The sequence below is a fragment of the Pagrus pagrus genome (genome assembly GCF_965226575.1).
Source record: "Pagrus pagrus genome assembly, chromosome: 4".
NCBI classification, from domain to species: Eukaryota; Metazoa; Chordata; class Actinopteri; order Spariformes; family Sparidae; genus Pagrus; species Pagrus pagrus.
The window spans coordinates 25,167,507-25,191,833 of NC_140188.1; the positions used below are offsets into that span (position 1 = coordinate 25,167,507).

General features: G+C 41.4%; 1 protein-coding gene across 1 annotated transcript; it reads left to right on the forward strand.

The window, feature by feature from the left end:
* The first annotated feature begins 80 nt into the window (after nt 1-80).
* LOC311256383 (uncharacterized protein) lies at nt 81-6,416 on the forward strand. Its single transcript, XM_084351409.1, has 2 exons — nt 81-1,966; nt 2,123-6,416. Exons 1-2 carry the CDS (start codon nt 254-256, stop codon nt 6,251-6,253), a joined length of 5,844 nt encoding a protein of 1,947 aa, XP_084207535.1. The 5' UTR covers nt 81-253; the 3' UTR covers nt 6,254-6,416.
* The last annotated feature ends 17,911 nt before the right edge of the window (nt 6,417-24,327 follow it).

Sequence of the window (24,327 nt, forward strand, 5' to 3'; positions counted from 1 at the left end):
AGTTCTTGTAAAACAAGAAACATTCTATATTGTTGCCATAGCAACAACATGGCAACAATATCCTCCTGGCCCACATGCCACACCTGCTTTGATGAGAAGATCAAAGCAGAATGGATCAAAGCCCCGGTGATGTCATAAAGCCATTTTAGAATGTTGAAATGTTATATATGGTAGACCTCAGTTTAGTTCAGACACATATCTCTGAGTCCCAACGGAGCGTACACAGAAGAAGAGAACATTTAGAAAAGGCAAGATGGAAGATATCCGACAGGACTGTTCAGGAGAAATAAGTGAGACTAGCGATAGTTCAGAGGATAGGGGAGGAGAAAGAAGTGAGAATAACGATAGTTCAGAGGATAGGAGAGGAGAGAGAAGTGAGAGGAGCGATCGTTCAGAGGATAGGAGAGGAGAAAGAAGTGAGAGGAGCGATAGTTCAGAGGATAGGAGAGGAGAAAGAAGTGAGAGCAGCGATAGTTCAGAGGATAGTAGGGGAGAAAGAAGTGAGAGGAGCGATAGTTCAGATGATAGGAGAGGAGAAAGAAGTGAGAGCAGCGATAGTTCAGAGGATAGTAGGGGAGAAAGAAGTGAGAGAAGCGATAGTTCAGAGGATAGGAGAGGAGAAAGAAGTGAGAGGAGCGATAGTTCAGAGGATAGGAGAGGAGAAAGAAGTGAGAATAATGATAGTTCAGAGGATAGTAGAGGAGAAAGAAGTGAGAATAGCGATAGTTCAGAGGATAGGAGAGGAGAAAGAAGTGAGAGGAGCGATAGTTCAGAGGATAGGAGAGGGGAAAGAAGTGAGAGGAGCGATAGTTCAGAGGATAAGGGAGGAGAAAGAAGTGAGAGGAGCGATAGTTCAGAGGATAAGGGAGGAGAAAGAAGTGAGAGGAGCGATAGTTCAGAGGATAGGAGAGGAGAAAGAAGTGAGAATAACGATAGTTCAGAGGATAGGAGAGGAGAAAGAAGTGAGAGGAGCGATAGTTCAGAGGATAGGGGAGGAGAAAGAAGTGAGAATAACGATAGTTCAGAGGACAGGAGAGGAGAAAGAAGTGAGAATAACGATAGTTCAGAGGATAGGAGAGGAGAAAGAAGTGAGAATAATGATAGTTCAGAGGATAGGAGAGGAGAAAGAAGTGAGAGGAGCGATAGTTCAGAGGATAGGAGAGGAGAAAGAAGTGAGAATAACGATAGTTCAGAGGACAGGAGAGGAGAAAGAAGTAAGAATAACGATAGTTCAGAGGGCAGGAGAGGAGAAAGAAGTGAGAGGAGCGATAGTTCAGAGGATAGGAGAGGAGAAAGAAGTGAGAATAATGATAGTTCAGAGGATAGTAGAGGAGAAAGAAGTGAGAGGAGCGATAGTTCAGAGGATAGGAGAGGAGAAAGAAGTGAGAATAACGATAGTTCAGAGGATAGGGGAGGAGAAAGAAGTGAGAGGAGCGATAGTTCAGAGGATAGGAGAGGAGAAAGAAGTGAGAATAACGATAGTTCAGAGGACAGGAGAGGAGAAAGAAGTGAGAGGAGCGATAGTTCAGAGGATAGGAGAGGAGAAAGAAGCGAGAGGAGACAAAAAACAGGGGTCCAGCAGAAGACAAAGCCCGAAGACAACTCAGAGAAGGCTGAACCCTCAGTTGCTTTGAGCAAGAGTGAGCAGAAGGAGAGGGAGATGTCCGACCTGAAAGCCCAGCTAGATAAGAGTCAGGCTGATGTCCACTCTTCACAGACAGAGATCGAGGATCTGAAATCACAGCTCCAAACGGCCTCCGATACTCAGACTGACCTTGAGCAGCAGATTTCCAACAGCAAGGACGTTCAGGTCAAATTGGAGAAAGCGAAGGCCGAACTTGAATCTGAGAGGGCTAAAGTCTGCTCTTCACTGACAGAGATCGAGGATCTGAAATCACAGCTCCAAACGGCCTCAGATACTCAGACTGACCTTGAGCATCAGATTTCCAACAACAAGGACGTTAAGGTCAAATTGGAGAAAGCGAAGGCCGAACTTGTATCTGAGAGGGCTAAAGTCCGCTCTTCACAGACAGAGATCGAGGATCTGAAATCACAGCTCCAAACGGCCTCAGATACTCAGACTGACCTTGAGCAGCAGATTTCCAACAACAAGAACGTTCAGGTCAAATTGGAGAAAGCGAAGGCCGAACTTGAATCTGAGAGGGCTAAAGTCTGCTCTTCACTGACAGAGATCGAGGATCTGAAATCACAGCTCCAAACGGCCTCCGATACTCAGACTGACCTTGAGCAGCAGATTTCCAACAGCAAGGACGTTCAGGTCAAATTGGAGAAAGCGAAGGCCGAACTTGAATCTGAGAGGGCTAAAGTCTGCTCTTCACTGACAGAGATCGAGGATCTGAAATCACAGCTCCAAACGGCCTCAGATACTCAGACTGACCTTGAGCATCAGATTTCCAACAACAAGGACGTTCAGGTCAAATTGGAGAAAGCGAAGGCTGAACTTGAATCTGAGAGGGCTAAAGTCTGCTCTTCACTGACAGAGATCGAGGATCTGAAATCACAGCTCCAAATGGCCTCAGATACTCAGACTGACCTTGAGCATCAGATTTCCAACAACAAGGACGTTAAGGTCAAATTGGAGAAAGCGAAGGCCGAACTTGTATCTGAGAGGGCTAAAGTCCGCTCTTCACAGACAGAGATCGAGGATCTGAAATCACAGCTCCAAACGGCCTCAGATACTCAGACTGACCTTGAGCAGCAGATTTCCAACAACAAGAACGTTCAGGTCAAATTGGAGAAAGCGAAGGCCGAACTTGTATCTGAGAGGGCTAAAGTCCGCTCTTCACAGACAGAGATCGAGGATCTGAAATCACAGCTCCAAACGGCCTCAGATACTCAGACTGACCTTGAGCAGCAGATTTCCAACAACAAGGACGTTCAGGTCAAATTGGAGAAAGCGAAGGCCGAACTTGTATCTGAGAGGGCTAAAGTCCGTTCTTCACAGACAGAGATCGAGGATCTGAAATCACAGCTCCAAACGGCCTCAGATACTCAGACTGACCTTGAGCAGCAGATTTCCAGCAACAAGGACGTTCAGGTCAAATTGGAGAAAGCGAAGGCCGAACTTGTATCTGAGAGGGCTAAAGTCCGCTCTTCACAGACAGAGATCGAGGATCTGAAATCACAGCTCCAAACGGTCTCCGAAACTCTGACTGACCTTGAGCAGCAGATTCCCAACAGCAAGGACGTTCAGATCAAATTGGAGAAAGCGAGGGCCGAACTTGTATCTGAGAGGGCTAAAGTTCGGAGGCTGCAGGAACAGGCCAAGTATGACGAAGAGGCTAAGAAGACTCTAGAAAGATCCCAGGATTCCCATCAACTCCAGATTAAGCAACACAAAGCAGACAACAGGGAGATCACAGTTGCCCTTAAAGATGCAGAGGATCTGCTGGAGACTGAGCGCCTCTGCTGGCAGCAGAAACACACCTCCCTGCTAGAGGAGATGGAGAAATCCAAGGCTCTCTATGTGGCTCAGCTGGAGGACCAGAAACATAAGAACGCCCAGCTAGATGAGAGTCAGGCTGATGTCCACTCTTCACAGACAGAGATCGAGGATCTGAAATCACAGCTCCAAACGGCCTCAGATACTCAGACTGACCTTGAGCAGCAGATTTCCAACAACAAGGACGTTCAGGTCAAATTGGAGAAAGCGAAGGCCGAACTTGAATCTGAGAGGGCTAAAGTCTGCTCTTCACAGACAGAGATCGAGGATCTGAAATCACAGCTCCAAACGGTCTCCGAAACTCTGACTGACCTTGAGCAGCAGATTCCCAACAGCAAGGACGTTGAGATCAAATTGGAGAAAGCGAGGGCCGAACTTGTATCTGAGAGGGCTAAAGTTCGGAGGCTGCAGGAACAGGCCAAGTATGACGAAGAGGCTAAGAAGACTCTAGAAAGATCCCAGGATTCCCATCAACTCCAGATTAAGCAACGCAAAGCAGAGAACAGGGAGATCACAGTTGCCCTTAAAGATGCAGAGGATCTGCTGGAGACTGAGCGCCTCTGCTGGCAGCAGAAACACACCTCCCTGCTGGAGGAGATGGAGAAATCCAAGGCTCTCTATATGGCTCAGCTGGAGGACCAGAAACATAAGAACGCCCAGCTAGATGAGAGTCAGGCTGATGTCCACTCTTCACAGACAGAGATCGAGGATCTGAAATCACAGCTCCAAACGGCCTCAGATACTCAGACTGACCTTGAGCAGCAGATTTCCAACAACAAGGACGTTCAGGTCAAATTGGAGAAAGCGAAGGCCGAACTTGTATCTGAGAGGGCTAAAGTCCGCTCTTCACAGACAGAGATCGAGGATCTGAAATCACAGCTCCAAACGGCCTCAGACACTCAGACTGACCTTGAGCAGCAGATTTCCAACAACAAGGACGTTCAGGTCAAATTGGAGAAAGCGAAGGCCGAACTTGTAGCTGAAAGGGCTAAAGTCCGCTCTTCACAGACAGAGATCGAGGATCTGAAATCACAGCTCCAAACGGCCTCAGATACTCAGACTGACCTTGAGCAGCAGATTTCCAACAGCAAGAACGTTGAGATCAAATTGGAGAAAGCGAGGGCCGGACTTGTATCTGAGAGGGCTAAAGTTCGGAGGCTGCAGGAACAGGCCAAGTATGACGAAGAGGCTAAGAAGAGTCTAGAAAGATCCCAGGATTCCCATCAACTCCAGATTAAGCAACACAAAGCAGAGAACAGGGAGATCACAGTTGCCCTTAAAGATGCAGAGGATCTGCTGGAGACTGAGCGCCTCTGCTGGCAGCAGAAACACACCTCCCTGCTGGAGGAGATGGAGAAATCCAAGGCTCTCTATGTGGCTCAGCTGGAGGACCAGAAACATAAGAACAGCGCCCTCATGGCTGATCTGAATAATGTTAAGCAGGAGCTGGAGAGTCATGAGGTGAAGTGGAAAGAAGAAAATACATCCCTCATTAAGGAGGCAGAAGGCTTCAAAAAGAAGGTGCAGGATCTTAAACAGGGAGTAAATGACATTGAGGCTTCCCATCGACTCCAGATTAGGAAACTCAAAGCAGAGACCAGGAAGGTTGAATCTGCCCTTAAAGAAACAGAGGATCTGCTGGAGGATGAGCGCTTCTTCTGGCAGCAGAAGCAAACCTCCCTGCTGGAGGAGATTCAGAAATTCAGAAGTCGCTATAAGGCTAAGCTGGACGACCAGAACCATGAGAACAGCACCCTCATGGCTGATCTGAGTAAAGTTGAGCAGGAGCTGAAGAGTCATCAGGTGGAGCGGCAAGAGGAAAAGACATCCCTCATTCAGGACTCAGACGGCCTCAAAAAGACTATGCAGGATCTCCAACAGGGAGTAAATGATCCTGTGGAAAGATCCCAGGCTTCCCATCAACTCCAGATCAAGCAACACAAAGCAGAGACCAGGGAGATGGCATCTGCCCTCAAAGAGGCAGAGGATCTGCTGGAGACTGAGCGCCCCTGCTGGCATCAGAAGCAAACCTCCCAGCTGGAGGAGATGGAGAAATCCAAGGCTCTCTATGTGGCTCAGCTGGAGGACCAGAAACATGAGAACAAAATCCTCGTGGCTGCTCTGAGCGACGCTAAGCAGAAGCTGGAGAGTCATCAGGTGGAGTGGCAAGAGGAAAAGACATCCCTCATTCAGGTCGCAGAAGGCCTCAAAGAGACTGTGCAGGATCTGCAACAGGAAGTAATTGAAGCTGTGGGAAGATCCCAGGCTTCCCATCAACTCCAGATTAGGGAACACAAAGCAGAGACCAGGAAGATTGCATCTGCCCTTGAAGAGGCAGAGGGTCTGCTGGAGACTGAGCGCCTCTGCTGGCAGCAGAAGCAAACCTCCCTGCTGGAGGAGATGGAGAAATCCAGAAGTTGCTATAAGGCTAAGCTGAACATGCAGAAAAACGAGAACAACACTGTTATGGCTGCTCTGAATGAAGTCAAGCAACAGTTTGACAAACATCTTGTGCAGTGGAAGGAGTTCAAGACTATGCTGGGCGAGCAGGAACACAAGAACAGCACCCTCACGGCGGCTCTGACGAAGGCTGAGCAGGAGCTGAAGAGTTGTCAGTTGGAGTGGCAGGAGGATAAGAGATCCCACAGTCAGGCCACACAGTATCTCAAGAGGACGCTGCAGCAAAAGACGCTGGAGTGGGAGGAGAAAAAAATCGCCATGAAGTCCGAGCTGGAAGAGCTCATGAGTAAGAAGAAGAAAAAGAAGAAATGGCACAGAAAGTTCTTCTAGTGGCCTGATCCACGCTCAGGAACTGACAGGAGACTGACTCAAACACACTAACCCTATGCTACCAGTAGTTTTCTCCGGGGTGCTCCGGTTAACCAACTTAAATTAAAGAAGAAATTCTTTAATTAAAAAAAATAATAATAAAAAGGTCAGATGATACAATGAGCAGGAGCTGGGGAGTTGTCAGGTGAAGTGGCAGGAGGATAAGACATCCCTTAGTAAGGCCAGAAAGAGTCTCAAGAGGACGCTGCAGGAGAAGACGCTGGAGTGGGAGGAGAAAGAAACCTCCATGAAGTCCCAGCTGGAAGAGCTCATGAGCAAGAAGAAGACAAAGAAGAAATGGTACAGAAAGTTCGGTCGCACTTTATTTTACGGTACGTTAATAAGACGTAACAGTACGTTAATAAGACGTAACAGGCCGTACTTTGTATCATATTAGACAAAAACAATACGTTAATAAGACGTAACAAGCCGCACTTTGTATCATATTAGTCAAAAACAATACCTAACAAGACGTAACAAGCCGCACTTTGTAGCATATTAATCAAAAACAATACCTAATAAGACGTAACAAGCCGCACTTTCTATCATATTAGACAAATACAATACGTTAATAAGACGTAACAAGCCGCACTTTGTATCATATTAGACAAAAACAATAGGTTAATAAGACGTAACAAGCCGCACTTTGTATCATATTAGACAAAAACAATACGTTAATAAGACGTAACAAGCCACACTTTGTATCATATTAGTCAAAAACAATACCTAACAAGACGTAACAGGCCGCACTTTGTATCATATTAGTCAAAAACAATACCTAATAAGACGTAACAAGCCGCACTTTGTATCATATTAGTCAAAAACAATAGCTAACAAGACGTAACAAACCGCACTTTGTATCATACTAGACAAAAACAATAGGTTAATAAGACGTAACAAGCCGCACTTTGTATCATATTAGACAAAAACAATAGGTTAATAAGACGTAACAAGCCGCACTTTGTATCATATTAGTCAAAAACAATACCTAATAAGACGTAACAAGCCGCACTTTGTATCATATTAGACAAAAACAATACCTAGCAAGACGTAACAAGCTGCACTTTGTATCATATTAGTCAAAAACAATACCTAACAAGACGTAACAAGCCGCACTTTGTAGCATATTAATCAAAAACAATACCTAACAAGCCGCACTTTGTATCGTATTAGTCAAAAACAATACCTAATAAGACGTAACAAGCCGCACTTTGTATCATATTAGTCAAAAACAATATGTTAATAAGACGTAACAAGCCGCACTTTGTATCATATTAGTCAAAAACAATACCTAACAAGACAAAACAAGCCGCACTTTGTATCAAATTAGACAAAAACAACACCTAACAAGATGTAACAAGCCGCACTTTGTATCATATTAGTCAAAAACAATACCTAATAAGACGTAACAAGCCGCACTTTGTATCATATTAGTCAAAAACAATACCTAATAAGACGTAACAAGCCGCACTTTGTATCGTATTAGTCAAAAACAACACCTAATAAGACGTAACAAGCCGCACTTTGTATCGTATTAGTCAAAAACAATACCTAATAAGACGTAACAAGCCGCACTTTGTATCATATTAGTCAAAAACAATAGCTAACAAGACGTAACAAACCGCACTTTGTATCATACTAGACAAAAACAATAGGTTAATAAGACGTAACAAGCCGCACTTTGTATCATATTAGACAAAAACAATAGGTTAATAAGACGTAACAAGCCGCACTTTGTATCATATTAGTCAAAAACAATACCTAATAAGACGTAACAAGCCGCACTTTGTATCATATTAGACAAAAACAATACCTAGCAAGACGTAACAAGCCGCACTTTGTATCATATTAGTCAAAAACAATACCTAACAAGACGTAACAAGCCGCACTTTGTATCATATTAGTCAAAAACAATACCTAACAAGACAAAACAAGCCGCACTTTGTATCGTATTAGACAAAAACAATACCTAACAAGACGTAACAAGCCGCACTTTGTATCATATTAGTCAAAAACAATACCTAACAAGACGTAACAAGCCGCACTTTGTATCATATTAGTCAAAAACAATACCTAATAAGACGTAACAAGCCGCACTTTGTATCATATTAGTCAAAAACAACACCTAATAAGACGTAACAAGCCGCACTTTGTATCGTATTAGTCAAAAACAATACCTAACAAGACCTAACAAGCCGCACTTTGTATCGTATTAGTCAAAAACAATACCTAACAAGACGTAACAAGCCGCACTTTGTATCATATTAGTCAAAAACAATACCTAATAAGACGTAACAAGCCGCACTTTGTATCATATTAGTCAAAAACAATACCTAACAAGACGTAACAAGCCGCACTTTGTATCATATTAGTCAAAAACAATATGTTAATAAGACGTAACAAGCCGCACTTTGTATCATATTAGTCAAAAACAATACCTAACAAGACAAAACAAGCCGCACTTTGTATCAAATTAGACAAAAACAACACCTAACAAGATGTAACAAGCCGCACTTTGTATCATATTAGTCAAAAACAATACCTAACAAGCCGCACTTTGTATCATATTAGTCAAAAACAATACCTAATAAGACGTAACAAGCCGCACTTTGTATCATATTAGTCAAAAACAATACCTAACAAGCCGCACTTTGTATCATATTAGTCAAAAACAATACCTAATAAGACGTAACAAGCCGCAATTTGTATCATATTAGTCAAAAACAATACCTAACAAGATGTAACAAGCCGCACTTTGTATCATATTAGTCAAAAACAATATGTTAATAAGACGTAACAAGCCGCACTTTGTATCATATTAGTCAAAAACAATACCTAACAAGACAAAACAAGCCGCACTTTGTATCAAATTAGACAAAAACAACACCTAACAAGATGTAACAAGCCGCACTTTGTATCATATTAGTCAAAAACAATACCCAATAAGACGTAACAAGCCGCACTTTGTATCAAATTAGACAAAAACAACACCTAACAAGATGTAACAAGCCGCACTTTGTATCATATTAGTCAAAAACAATATGTTAATAAGACGTAACAAGCCGCACTTTGTATCATATTAGTCAAAAACAATACCTAACAAGACAAAACAAGCCGCACTTTGTATCAAATTAGACAAAAACAACACCTAACAAGATGTAACAAGCCGCACTTTGTATCATATTAGTCAAAAACAATACCTAACAAGCCGCACTTTGTATCATATTAGTCAAAAACAATACCCAATAAGACGTAACAAGCCGCACTTTGTATCATATTAGTCAAAAACAATACCTAACCAGACGTAACAAGCCGCACTTTGTATCATGTTAGTCAAAAACAATAGCTAACAGGACAAAACAAGCCGCACTTTGTATCATATTAATCAAAAACAATACCAAACAAGCCGCACTTTGTATCATATTAGTCAAAAACAATACCTAATAAGACGTAACAAGCCGCACTTTGTATCATATTAGTCAAAAACAATACCTAACAAGACAAAACAAGCCGCACTTTGTATCAAATTAGACAAAAACAACACCTAACAAGATGTAACAAGCCGCACTTTGTATCATATTAGTCAAAAACAATACCTAATAAGACGTAACAAGCCGCACTTTGTATCATATTAGTCAAAAACAACACCTAACAAGACGTAACAAGCCGCACTTTGTATCATATTAGTCAAAAACAATACCTAACCAGACGTAAAAAGCCACACTTTATCATATTAGTCAAAAACAATACCTAACAAGACGTAACAAGCCGCACTTTGTATCATATTAGTCAAAAACAATAGCTAACAGGACAAAACAAGCCGCACTTTGTATCATATTAATCAAAAACAATACCAAACATGCCGCACTTTGTATCATATTAGTCAAAAACAATACCTAACAAGACAAAACAAGCCGCACTTTGTATCAAATTAGTCAAAAACAATACCTAATAAGACGTAACAAGCCGCACTTTGTATCATATTAGTCAAAAACAATACCTAACAAGACGTAACAAGCCGCACTTTGTATCATATTAGTCAAAAACAATACCTAACCAGACGTAAAAAGCCACACTTTATCATATTAGTCAAAAACAATACCTAACAAGACGTAACAAGCCGCACTTTGTATCATATTAGTCAAAAACAATAGCTAACAGGACAAAACAAGCCGCACTTTGTATCATATTAATCAAAAACAATACCAAACATGCCGCACTTTGTATCATATTAGTCAAAAACAATACCTAACAAGACAAAACAAGCCGCACTTTGTATCAAATTAGTCAAAAACAAGACGTAACAAGCCGCGCTTTGTATCAAATTAGACAAAAACAACACCTAACAAGACGTAACAAGCCGCGCTTTGTATCATATTAGTCAAAAACAATACCTAACAAGACGTAACAAGCCGCACTTTGTATCATATTAGTCAGAAACAATACCTAACAAGACGTAACAAGCCGCACTTTGTATCATATTAGACAAAAACAATACGTTAATAAGCCGTAACAAGCTGCACTTTGTATCATATTAGTCAAAAACAATACCTAACAAGCCGTACTTTGTATCATTTTAGTCAAAAACAATACCTAACAAGCCGCACTTTGTATCATTTTAGTCAAAAACAATACCTAGTAAGACGTAACAAGCCGCACTTTGTATCATATTAGTCAAAAACAATACCTAACAAGATGTAACAAGCCGCATTTTGTATCATATTAGTCAAAAACAATACCTAACAAGCCGCACTTTGTATCATATTAGTCAAAAACAATAACTTATAAGACGTAAGAAGCCGTAGGTCTACAGTAGGTACTACTTCAAAGTGGCCATTTCACTCGCGGGGAGCGAGATTCACGCAACGCGTGAAATGTAAGTGACAACTGTAGCCACTAGGTGGACGCATAGTACTGAATTGCAGCTCAAGCGATTTTGGGACAATTCCACATTTGACCACAATGTAGCTGCAATGGAGAGTGGCGCTGTTTTAGGCTACAGGTAGAGTGAATGGAGAGGGGGACTGCTAAACCGTATCAGATTGATTCAGACTGATTGTTTCACAGCGGTGGGACACCTCAATTATCTGGGTGACCTTGGATAATCACTTGTGCTTTCTTTGTTTTACAGTAGAGCTAAAATATGGACATTAGTTGTTTTTTAAGGAACATTTGTTTACTGGTAAAATTGCCGACCTGAATTATTGTCCCAGTCCGCCCCGTGAGCCTATATCACGGCCTGACTGAATGTTGCTTAAATATAAGAATAGCCTATAATAATATCTGATACCCTAAAGACATCTGAGGTTGTAATTTCGCTTGCTCGCTCGCTGCAGCCACGGTTAATAAGCGGAGGCAGAAACACTTACGCACAGCCTACAGTTTCAACGTCCATATAAGCATTTAAGAAATGATTCTTATCAGTTCCATAATTCAGAGAGGATTTTTACTCAACGAAAAAATGTATAAAGATCAGTTTTCAGGTTGAAGACACGACAGCAGCACATATGTCCACACGCTGATGTGTGTTATGACTGACGTTTAGCTCCCCTGGTAGAGCAGCTCCCTCAGTAAGCAGAATCTTCTGCTAGTATGAGTTCGAATCTCAGTGTACGCTGTACCTTTAGTTAATGTGTTTTCTTTTCTCATCATCATTATGATCACATATAGCTCCAAGTTTGAGCAAATAATTGAGCAAATGAGCGTTAATTCTCCGCCGGCCGCGGCACCAGCTTTCCTGCTTGTGTACATAAAATACATTAAATTCTGACACCACAACTGTAGCGTACCGAATATCAATAGATGATAACCAGAAAAAAAAAACGTTCTATTGATCTGATTCACCGGCTGCTTTCTTTCTTTCAGTTGTGGTGTCAGAATTTAACACAAATATTTGTGCTTTCTATTCCTCATATTTTCTACAACAGGCTTATAGAAAGAAGAACGACGCCACGTCATGTCAGACAGTTTTCTATAGCTTTATTAAAATACATAATCAGCAGCTTCACAGTAGTCGGATATACAGAAGGTTATTTAAAGTGGAGTGAGTCCCTGAAGCAGTCACCCTGCAGGAGGAGATCCCTTGGCCAAGTGATCAATGTATTTGTTGCAGACCTCTTTGCTGTCCTCAGCGCGCGGGGTTGGGGGTGGGGGCACTGGCGTAGCAAGCTTTTCAAAAGTGTGGGGGATGGATGTGGTCTTTCCAGTTAAGCGAACTTGTTCCAGATGCCTTAACATTTGCATTCCCCCATACTGAGGAATGTGTGTAGGGGACGAGAAGTAAGCACCATCCAGGATGTGTCCATCCTGCATTCGGAGGTGGAGAAGCTCATTAAGCTGTGTCTGGCCCTGCCGCGTTTCCCAGATTCATTAAGAAGCTCTTAAGTGCTAAGATCTTCTTAGGAGCGCTCTTAAGAACGCTGTGAAAGAAGGATGCGTTTCCCAGAGTCGCTCTTAGCTTAAGAAGATCTTTCACTAAGAAGGAAATGTAAGATCGAGCTGACCCACTCTTAACAGCCTTCTTAGCGACCAAATGCTCAGTGATCAAGCCGTGTCAGGGAAATTTACATCCTCCACTTTTCGAAATAATAAAACAATGCTCAATGTTGAAATGCGCTCATAGCTGCGGGCCACTGGCGCAAGAAACATAGGTTAATAGAAGAAGAAAAAAAACTACTTTTTATTGAATTACACGTTTAAGTTTTCCACACGCATCTGCATATATGAGTTTATAGTACTACACATAAAAATACAACAACCCTGTGGCATTTCACAGATATCAAGGGAACAGATGTAATTGAACTCAGCTGAACCTCATCCAGAGAGGCTTCACCTGCTACTCTATATAAATGCGTTGCCAAAGTCCGCGCGTGTGAGAAACCATGGCTGCAATACAGCACATTCTCGCTGCGAACCAACAGTGTCGCCGTGCCCGTTTTTTTTCTGGTTATCATCTATTGATATTCGGTAAGCTACAGTTGTGGTTTCAGAATTTAATGTATTTTATGTACACAAGCAGGAAAGCTGGTGCCGCGGCCGGCGGAGAATTAATGCTCATTTGCTCAATTATTTGAATCATGCGTGAACTCGGCCACAACGAAGTAGTACCTACTGTACTTGTTGGCCTTTATAATAGGCATGGCCTTTATAATAGGCTATTCGGACAAAACACACACAGTTCAGAGGAAAATACATTTATTTGAGATTTAGTTAACATAGTTTCACTTTCTTACAGAGTCATTTATAGATCATTAGAGGAAAACGGTACCTTAACTAAAGTCAAACCACATTGGTTAACATCTGGTCGCTACTACACACGTCCCTGGTAACCTGGATGTTCCCTGGAGTCTTGTGGAGTTTGTAGGTAGCTTCCTCGACGCTCTACTCCCATAGTTAAGACATCAGACCATTTAAAGCCATGTCACTATCCAACCCCAGTAATATTAGACCAGCTATTGAAGCTGCCAGGACATTGCATCTTTATTTCTCACTGTTAGTCACTTATTAGTCTTATTAGACCTAATAAAGGATCATTTCTGGCACGTTACAGCAAAAGAGCACTGCAAACTGAAGTGCACCCTCTCACTGTTATAGTCTTATTAGACCTAATAAAGGATCATTTCTGGCACATTACAACAAAAGAGCACTGCAAACTGAAGTGCGCTGTCTCACTGTTATAGTCTTATTAGACCTAATAAAGGATAAATTCTGGCACATTACAACAAAAGAGCACTGCAAACTGAAGTGGCCCTCTCACTGTTATAGTCTTAATAGACCTTATAAAGGATAAATTCTGGCACATTACAACAAAAGAGCACTGCAAACTGAAGTGGCCCTCTCACTGTTATAGTCTTATTAGACCTAATAAAGGATCACTTCTGGCACATTACAACAAAACAGCAGTGTAACATGAAGGGTTCCTTCTCAATGTTAAACATTTATTAGACTTTCGTAGAGGGTCGCTTTTCTGACCCTTGTGGATGGCCTCCAGTGCTCCAGAGCTCTGTCCGCACAGGGCTAAAGGGCGCTGTGCGGCTCACAACGCGTCACAGTGGCCCTCTCTTCACACAGGGGCCTCCACAGCTGTTTGTAGCCGAGCTACAGCTCAAACACACGCTGCTCGTGAGGAGCTGATGGTCGCTCTCTGGAAGTCCTTCTCTGGAGGTTTGCTGAGCTGTCGAAGCTCATCGGCTTATACCGATGCCTAGCCTTATGCCGTTCTTCGGAGAGGTGGCCAAAGTTATGTCGATTGCTGCTCAGCGGCTTATACCGATCCCCAGACTCTTATACCGTTCCTCGGAGTGGTGTGCCGCTGATATTCCACCGACACATGACGGTGTGTGTCGCTACAGACTGTTATGATTCTGAGAGACTGTTGGATTGGTACCGCCCCCTGATGGATATGCAAATATAATGCCACTGGGCTGGTTTTACGACAAGTCCTGCTGTAAATGTATACATTGTTGTAGTCTTTTTTGACAATGCTAACTTAACACATTGCTGCAAATAAAGGAACGTAGGCTATGTGTTTCTTTTGGATATTATGTTGGTGGGATTTAGGCATATAGACAGTAATTACACGTGGGATTCTTGCGATATGATAGCAAAGTAATATGTCTAAATTTGGGTCTATAAACTACTTAAAGCTAATGAAAGCGATAGCCTTAGCTAACATGGCTACTGTTAGCCCAGCCGCTGTAGCCGGTCTGACTAATCGATAGCAGAAACTTTGAGCCAACCAACTATAGTTAAAGCATATCTCAATGTACAGTGAACATGATACATAATAAATGTATAGCGAACATGATACATAATATGCCACAATGGTTAATGTTCGACGAAGTAGATTTTATACGAAGTAATAAGTAAGTAACAAGTAATTCTTGTGTTCTCCTAGTAAAGGAAACCTGTCAGTAAGTATTGTTTAGTTGGCTCCAAGTTTCTGCTATCGATTAGTCAGACTGGCTCCGGTGGCTGGGCTAACACAGTAGCCATTGGGCTAACACAGTAGCCATGTTAGCTAAGGCTATCTCTTTCATTAGCTTTAAGTAGTTTATAGGCCCAAATTTAGACATATTACTTTGCTATCATATCGCAAGAATCCCACGTTTAATTACTGTCTATATGCCCACATCCTACCAACATAATATCCAAAAGAAACACATAGCCTACGTTCCTTTATTTACGGCAATGTGTTAAGTTAGCATTGTCAAAAAAGACTACAACAATGTATACATTTCCCATCCAACAGTCTCTCAGAAGCACAACAGTGTAGCGACACACACCGTCATGTGTCGGTGGAATATCAGCGGCATAACAGCAGCACACCACTCCAAGGAATGGTATAAGAGTCTGGGGATCGGTATAAGCCGCTGAGCAGCAATCGACATACCTTTGGCCACTTTTCGATCTCGGCGCTGCTGGCCGATGCTACAACGGCAACTCAGGCGGCATTCGTGGTGGTGACGGACGAAGACAACCTGTAGGCCTACTGTTCGCATGCCTGAGTTCCGGAGTATCCGCTGTTTTGTTGATGAAGCACAAGAGGACGAACTTATTTACTTTTAGCAACTGCTAGCTGATTGCGTAGCTACCTGGTTTCTCCTGCACTCGCTCGGCTCTAACGTTACCCGTCTACCTGTTACTCTTCTTCTCTGTACATCATTCTGCAGTCTTTTCTACTCTGGGGGGGGGCGTAGCGACACTGACAGTGCGCTGTATTAACATCCATAAAGAGTTTGCCAACACAACAGCTGCCTTAATCACCAATTTTAATAAAATAAACCAAATAAATGTATTTTCCTCTGAACTGTGTATGTTTAGTCCGAATAACCTATTATAAAGGCCAACAAGTAGGCCTACGGCTTATTACGTCTTATTAACGTATTGTTTTTGACTAATATGATACAAAGTGCGGCTTGTTTCGTCTTATTAGGCATCGTTTTTGTCTAATATGATACAAAGTGCGGCTTGTTACGTCTTATTAGGTATCGTTTTTGACTAATATGATACAAAGTGCGGCTTGTTACGTCTTAACGTATTGTTTTTGACTAATATGATACAAAGTACGGCCTGTTACGTCTTAACGTATTGTTTTTGACTAATATGACACAAAGCGCGGCTTGTTACGTCTTATTAACATATTGTTTTTGTCTAATTTGATACAAAGTGCGGCTTGTTACGTCTTATTAACGTACCATAAAATAAAGTGCGACCGAAAGTTCTTCTAGTGGCCTGATCCATGCTCAGGAACTGACAGGAGACTGACTCAAACACACTAACCCTGTGCTACCAGTGGTTTTCTCCGGGGTGCTCCGGTTAACCAACTTAAATTAAAGAAGAAATTCTTTAATTAAAAAAAAATAATAATAATAAGGTCAGATAATACAATGAGCAGGAGCTGGGGAGTTGTCAGGTGAAGTGGCAGGAGAATAAGACATCCCTCAGTCAGGCCACAAAGATCAAGAGGACACTGCAGGTAGGGGTGACCAAGATCTAGAATGATGTTGTATTTTTTGTCTTTTCTTGTTTGTTTGTCTGTCTGTTTTGTTTGCTTGTTTTGTTTGTTTGTTTGTTTGTTTGTGTTTTTTTGCTGTTTTGTTTCTCCCTTCTCTACATTGGGTTTGTTTTGGAACAGTTGGTATGCTTTGGTGTCGATTTAGATCATCTTGTCTGGAACATATATGCATACACTCTGTGTGAATGTGTATTACTGAAAATGAAGCAAAAGAAAAGAAAAAAAAACCAAAACAGTTAATTACAAAAAAAAATAAAAAATGAGATCGGATGATACAATCATTTTCAGGGTCATGACTCAACTTTTCACTGGTGATACTACGAGCAAAGTTTCATGTTGTGTCGAGTCTTCTTAGTGTTTTAAAAATAGCGATTTTGATTCTACAGTAAAGTTGCCCCTAGCACACCATTGAAAATGATTTTGACCCGAAAACAAAAATACTGTGTCTCATAAGTGGCTTTTTCGTCGTAATTACGCTTTTACACGAAGGTTTGACTCGAGTACATTCACAAAAAAAGCAGGTTGCATTTAGGCGAGAGTTACACTTTAAGGAGCCCTCTGATGGTTTCATTGACATTACTACCACCACTGTGTCTTTCTTCACCGGAGGCTGAAACAGTGGCTAGTTGCAGAGTAAATATTTACACTTATACTGGTACTGGTACTGGTTCTTGTACTTTTACTGGTTCTTGTACTTTTACTGGTACTTGTACTTTTCAGCTTTTTCAAATAAAAAAATAATATGGAAGTAAATGGGAAAATCTTCAAATCCTCTTCAAAACTCATCGACTTTCAACCTCTTCTCGTCCCTCATACTTTGAGCTACAGACACCATTCCAACTTTCTCCAAGTTACAAGACTTTGAACTATTGGGCATGTGTTCAGCTCTTTAAAATCTTTGATGGTTTTGAAATCATCACAATTTTAGTTTGAAGGATTTTTAGCTCGTCTTCTGGTTTTATAATGGGTGTGTATTGCGTGAGCTAGAGTGCATGACATCATCGCTACAGTGGAGAGCAGCTGGTAAAACTGGAGAAAAAATTATCCTCAGCTTGATTTGGATCCCACATCTTTTACTTCACATGGACAACATATACATAGAAATGTAGAAAATCTTGTTGGCTTCCAGCTGATGGTCTTATTTTAAATGTAGGACTTAAACTTTTGGCTGTAGAAGCCCTAGAGCGACAAGCACTCCAGCAACTACCCCATAAGCCGCAATGTTAATTTTGAGCCTAAATTTCTGGAGGAGAGCAGACGGTACCTGTTTTGTCTCTCGCTCTGGCTCCCTCATTTTTCAGTCTACAGAAATAAAAAAGACATCACGGGGTTCAGCAATGTCTCCCGTTACTCACTGTATACATATTTTGGCAATAACCATTACACCTTTTTCTAGACCTGCAGGAGTTTGGGAGGTGTTTTCCCATTCATTCTTATGGGGAATTTTTCAATTTTCATTCTGCTACTGCTTCAGCTTCATGTTCAGCTAGAGAAACTGTTCAACTATCAAAATGTTCAGCTTTTCAACCTTTTCAAATATTCAGCTTCATGTTCAGCTATAGAAACTGTTCAACTATCAAAATGTTCAGCTTTTCAACCTTTTCAAATATTCAGCTTCATGTTCAGCTAGAGAAACTGTTCAACCATCAAAATATTCAGCTTTTTCAGCCCATTCAGCCTATTACTTTTCACCTTTTCTGCCTTTTCAGCTTTTGAAAAATTCAGCTTTTTCTGCAAATTCTTGACCATTCATTCTCATAGTTTTATGCATTTCAGGCAAGTGTTTTTCAGTACATTCAGCAGATTTCCGAAATCACTTCAGCCGTCAGCATTCACACTGTATTTTCGCAGGAAATGCAATTTTTCTAGTTACAAATATCTCTCACTTTCTCTCTGTATCTCTCACATTCAGTTGTCATTCAGTTGGATAATTACAACAAGCAGAAAGGTGGAAGCAGAAAACCTCGACCGGCCTCCCTCATACCTCATCATAAATATTTATGAAGACATTTGAATAATGTGATTTTGTAACAACAAAATATCATTTGGAGTAAGGAAGAGTAGAGAGTGGGAAGGTGAAGACTGTCAACAAGCAGAGGAGGAAGAATCTGCCAGAGTCACAGTTTGGTCTTCTGGGGCTGATGAAGGAGACACAGTCTGGATGTGAAAATCATTTGAGTTTTCGTGGTGACACACTTTGAAACCTGTCCCCATCTGATCTGCTCCTGACAGTCTGCTGTGTGCTTACAGCAGCTCTGCACTTCCACTAATACTGTAGTTTGAAGGTTTTCTATGAGCTGATGTCCTGGTACAGAGGGTAAAAACAAATCGATTTTCAAAGCCAAGACGACTGTCCTTTTTAAACATGTATTATATCTTCCCCCTGTTGAGAAGAGATATTCCTTTGTTTGTATTTGTTGATACCAGGTAGAGCTGAACATGGCGTGAGGCTGAGAGCACCTGAGATTCACTCTTTGTGAAACATTGAGAACAGCAGGAGGGCTGGAGATAAATCTGCTGTATGTACTGTATACAGAACAGGTCAGACAGGCTTAAAGTGGAAAAGGTGCATGACACTGTGAATGTTACTGAGTTATGACCTTACAAAGAAAAGCCCTTTTTCTTTATATGATAAACCAATAAACATCTAAAGCGATGATTCTCTGGTGGTTCAGGGTGTCACCACTCACATTATTCAGGATATAATGACAGATGTGAGATTCAGTGTGTTCACTGACAGAATGTAAAATAGATGGTGGAGGAAAAAAGTTCTGAGAGAGAGAGAGAACACTGGACCTTTGTGGAGCTCTCTCTTCCTCTCTCTCTGTAGATATTATATTTCAAAAACAGCCCAAAGTATTTTGCTTCTTGTCTATATTGTGGTTTACATTAGTTATTGAGGCATCACATAATCATGTGTGTTGATGAAGTGCAGTAAGTTTCACGCAGACTTCATTCAGGGTCTGTTTCATATCTCCAGGCCTGAACTTTCACCACAAATACAATATTTAGACGCAGAATTTAAACAAAACATAATAATAAGATTTACATTTGTATTATTCTATTCTATTCATATAAGGATGATTAGATAATAATGTGCGTGAATCTCTGCTCGAGTGAGTGAATGTGCTCGTTTCTCTAGTTTACCATCAGATATACAGGATGTTTGCTCTTCTGAGTCTGATGTCTGCAGCTTGTTCAACATTTACTCGTCTCTTTGTATTTTACACACATCTGCTTCACATCTGGAACTCAGGGAACTGTCAGTGAGATAAAATATTCAAGCTTTAATGGTAACAAATGATCATCAGTCTGAATGATTTCATCTGTACATTAATGTTAATTAACATGTTTGTTAATATTAACATGTTTGATTCTGTGTGTTGTTGTGAATCCTGTATTTATTGTGTTATGATGAAGTGAAGTTTTGTGTTTTTTCTTCTTCATTGTGCTCATTTATGTCCCTCAAAGGTGTCAGGCTGCCATTTTTCCTCCTGTTCTGTGAGCTTGGCACATTTTGCAGACAAATATGTGTAATTTATGTATTAAAGAGAACCGTTTGGATGATAGTGTTATCTTGGGAAAAGCACAGATACTAATTTCAGTGATTAAAATCATTTTAATTACTGGAGCTACTGGATGATGCTCTGATGCAGTCATCCATTAAGCACATTGAAATTCCCACAGAAACAAAATGTGGTTGTGGCCGTTACACAGAGCGGTTCTGCTTCTGGAACATGAAAGTGTTTGTTTCTGATCCATTCGGAGCTTTTAACAACATTTAGTTTGAGTCTTGTTGTACAGGGCAGTCTCAGTGGAGCGCTTTCATTTGATTTTCAGTGGTGGATTGACACAACAGAGAAGTGAATAATTAAATGTGTTTCTCAGTCACTAAGCTGATATTCGGTGTGCACACTCTATTGTCCATATAAGTAGGTGAGATGTAGATATGCTAGCAGTCAAAGCATGTTCTGTTTGTTCAAACACGTGTGCTGCAGATTCAGATGCAGTAATCATGACAGGAGAGACGGACAGTTTACATTTGAAGCTGTCAGTCAAAGCAGCCACATTATGTCTGCTGGTGTGAATCAGATCGAGCACACAGGATGGTGTGTAGGTGAAGAGTCATGGCAGCAGGATACAAACACGGAGAAAGGAATACTTATTGGTATTCACACACACACACACACACACACACACACACACACCCTGCACCAATTCACAGCTGTTTGTTTCTGTAACATCTGTGACTCCAACAACACCAGCCTCCTGCACATGTCAACAGTCGACGCTGCACTGAGACACCAGATGGACACAGTTTGATTTGTCACAGTGTTCAGAGGAGATCATTTCATGGTTTAGGTGTGTGTGTGTGTGTGTGTGTGTGTGTGTGTGTGTCTGTACTATGGATCTGTTATGTTTCCGTCTCTCTTTCTCCACTACTGAACTCTGTGACTGGTTAAATTGCCTACAATGAGCGATGCTGATGTTTTCCTCTGGCAGTCATGTGACTAATAACTGTCCTGTAGAAAACATGACGTTGCTTTGCTGTGAACAGACATCCAGCAGCTGTAATCTGTATTCACAGAGGAGGAGGAGGAAGGCAGAGATGATTGATAGACAGTAAAAAGAGACTAGTTGGATTTTCTCTGGACTTTGCTTTCAGTGTTTCACTGTCTGCAACAGAAACAACAACAACAACAACAGAACAAGAAAAACAGCCACTAATGTGGCGCTTCATTCATTTAAAAGCTGCACTCAGGAACTGGATGCTGTTACATTGCAAACACTGTCAGACTGTAATATGAAAATACATATCCAGGAGAAATTAAATGGCTGGAAGCCATTCATTATTTAGCAGCACATGATTAAAATGTACAAACAGCACACGAGCCAGCCCACATGTATCAGGATTTACTGAACTGTGGTTCAGCTAACATCAGGGAAGATGTAGACGTTCCTGACAGACAACGCTTTTAATAACCTTCTTCTAACTTACAAGTGTAGGGAAACATGCCTACGCTCTCATGTGGACCTTTGACCTGCTGAGGCCCTGTTTTATTTTATTTTTCATTATTAACACTTTCCATCTGTGTGAGGACGTTATCAGGATGGAGACGCCGGGATGTCTCCCCGTGTTATCTCTTAGGAGGGAGAACAACACTCTCTCGTCATAAAACCACCAGAGGGAATCAGTTTGAATTAATTTACGATGGTAACCCCCTGTACGAACTGTTTTTGACCTAACAAACAGGAACATTCCTTTCACACAGGTCAAACGAAGGAAACATATGAAGCTACTTCTCCTTTAAAACCTCAACCAAAGGAACCGGGATTGTTTGTGATAAAATTGTTTGTGATATAATGTCTTTATAATTGTAATTAGGTAACACGTCTGATGGACCGATCGTGCTATCTGTCCCTCAAACTCACCCTTCTTCTCCCTACTTTCCAATACACACACTAGAGAAAAGGACGGTGGAAAACCCCCCCTTTCTCTACCTCCTCTCTTTGAAGAGATTAACGACACATCTGGTTCAGTCTTATCTTTGGTACATTCCAAACAAATGGTCAGAGTTTCCTCTAGACTTCAGAAGCATTTCTAATTAACAATTAAATCAGAGTCTCACCTGTTTAATTCTTAGTAAAATAAGCTCATCAAACTGAACCAATTCCTAAGTTTCTGTGATGAACATGGACTGAGATCATGCTTAATGCTCACTGGTTTCTGGTGTTTGGTGGAGTCACAGTGCCATCTAGTGGTAAGTTATGGTTAACTGGATTAGACTGTCGGAGATCCTTTTTTCTAACGTGTTTATAAACTACAATTTAAAAGTCTGTAAAATGTTTTTCTTCACAAGCCTTAAGCTAACACTAGAAGGAACATGTATAAGCGACCAGTTTCATCAGTCCTACGTTGTCTTCAAGTGTATTCTTATGTTCTGATCCAGTGTTGATTTCATTTAAGTGTTCAATGATTTTAATCAGATCATACTGTCTTATTGTTTCACAAAAGTCCATCTACTTTTGCCATGGTAGAGTTCTGAGAAAGGCTAAGCGCGATTTCGAAGCGTTAACTTGATAGTTGGAATTAATTAAGTTTAAAGGTGTGGAATTAAAACATCCACACTGGGAGTGTGGTTTGCTCTGCCTGCAACAAGAACTATTAAAACCAAGGGACAGAGCTCCCTCGCTTTCTCTTTCTTCTTTCTCTTCTTTGCTTAATTTTTCAACACTTTACTTTGCTTCTTTTTGTAACAAGCTCCTAGGTATAAAAATCTCCGTACAATCGACCACGTGCGATAATCTTTAAGAGCTTTTATTTTTGTTAGATGTTAATAGAAGTAAGTTCCGTCCTTACTATTTTTGTTAAAGCTATGGTCTACGATTTGAAAGATTTGTTATTATTATTAACATCATTTAGATGGTGGTTATGACCCAATAGTACCACCTACACAATGTGGAGAGTAAAAGGAACCAAAAAAATCCATTCTCTCTAGTGTCTGTAAAACTGAAAAGAAATGGACCAATAGGAACCATCCGGCCCGGATGGCTCCTATTGGATCAATTTTCCGATCCAATCCTCGCTCACTCTCCTGCTCCTGCTCACGTCTGGTCCCGACCCACTTCCGCATTTGAAACTACAAGCGGACAAGAGGTTTGTTTTGCCCTGAGCTGTTCAGCTGCCTCTGCTCGCCCCACTGACAAAGAGTCAAAGAAACAAAGTCTGTCACTGAAAAGACACAAACCGGAGATGTGAAACAAAGAGGGCTCGAAACGGAATAAACATCGGGTCATCGTTTGAACGGTGACGAAAGGTCCGTGAAGATATGGACCCGGTGCTGATACAGCGGCGTTTCTGTTGTGGATGTTGTGACACAGATAACGTTCATGCTGATGCTGCTTATGACTGTGAGATCTGCCGTTAGTTTGTTTCTGTTATTAGACGTGCCTGTCGCTGCAGTATTGTCAACAATTGTTTACTTGTTCGACGGAGATGTTAGCCTCTATGCTAGCATTGTAAGCTAACAACAAGTCTGAGTAGCACCGAACAGCAGCTGGGACACACACAGGATTGTTTTTCAGCCACAATGTGGAAGCGATCGTTGTGATGAAAGCTGGCGGCAGCATCTGTTAGTCTCTTGGCCCTCAGTAACTTTTAGAAGTGGCTAACTTAGCTGTTGTAACTTATTACGTAGCTGTAAGGAAACGTAGCTGTAGCATGCTAATGACGTTACGCTAGCTTGGCTGTGGAGCTTAGCTGTGGACATTGTAATGACTTACAAGATTTACGTGAGTTTCAACGTGCATTGTAATAACTTTATCTGTGAATCCGACATCGATACTCCGCATTCAAAGCTGGGCTGTATTTGGTTTCTGCCGGTTTGTTGCTCTTGGTGCTTGTTGCGGGACGTATAAAGTTCGTTGATGAGAAAAAAAAAAAAAAGCTTGTAGCCGGAGGGGGTGTGTCGCGGGACTCCGAGGGGAGAGCGATACAAGCTCAGAGGGGAGGGGTTAA

Excerpts from the sequence above, each read along its gene's own strand:
- LOC311256383 (XM_084351409.1), top strand. The coding sequence starts at position 254 with ATGGAAGATATCCGACAGGACTGTTCAGGAGAAATAAGTGAGACTAGC. Across the intron at positions 1,967-2,122 it reads CCAACAACAAGGACGTTAAG|GTCAAATTGGAGAAAGCGAA; the intron begins GTCAAATTGGAG and ends AAGAACGTTCAG.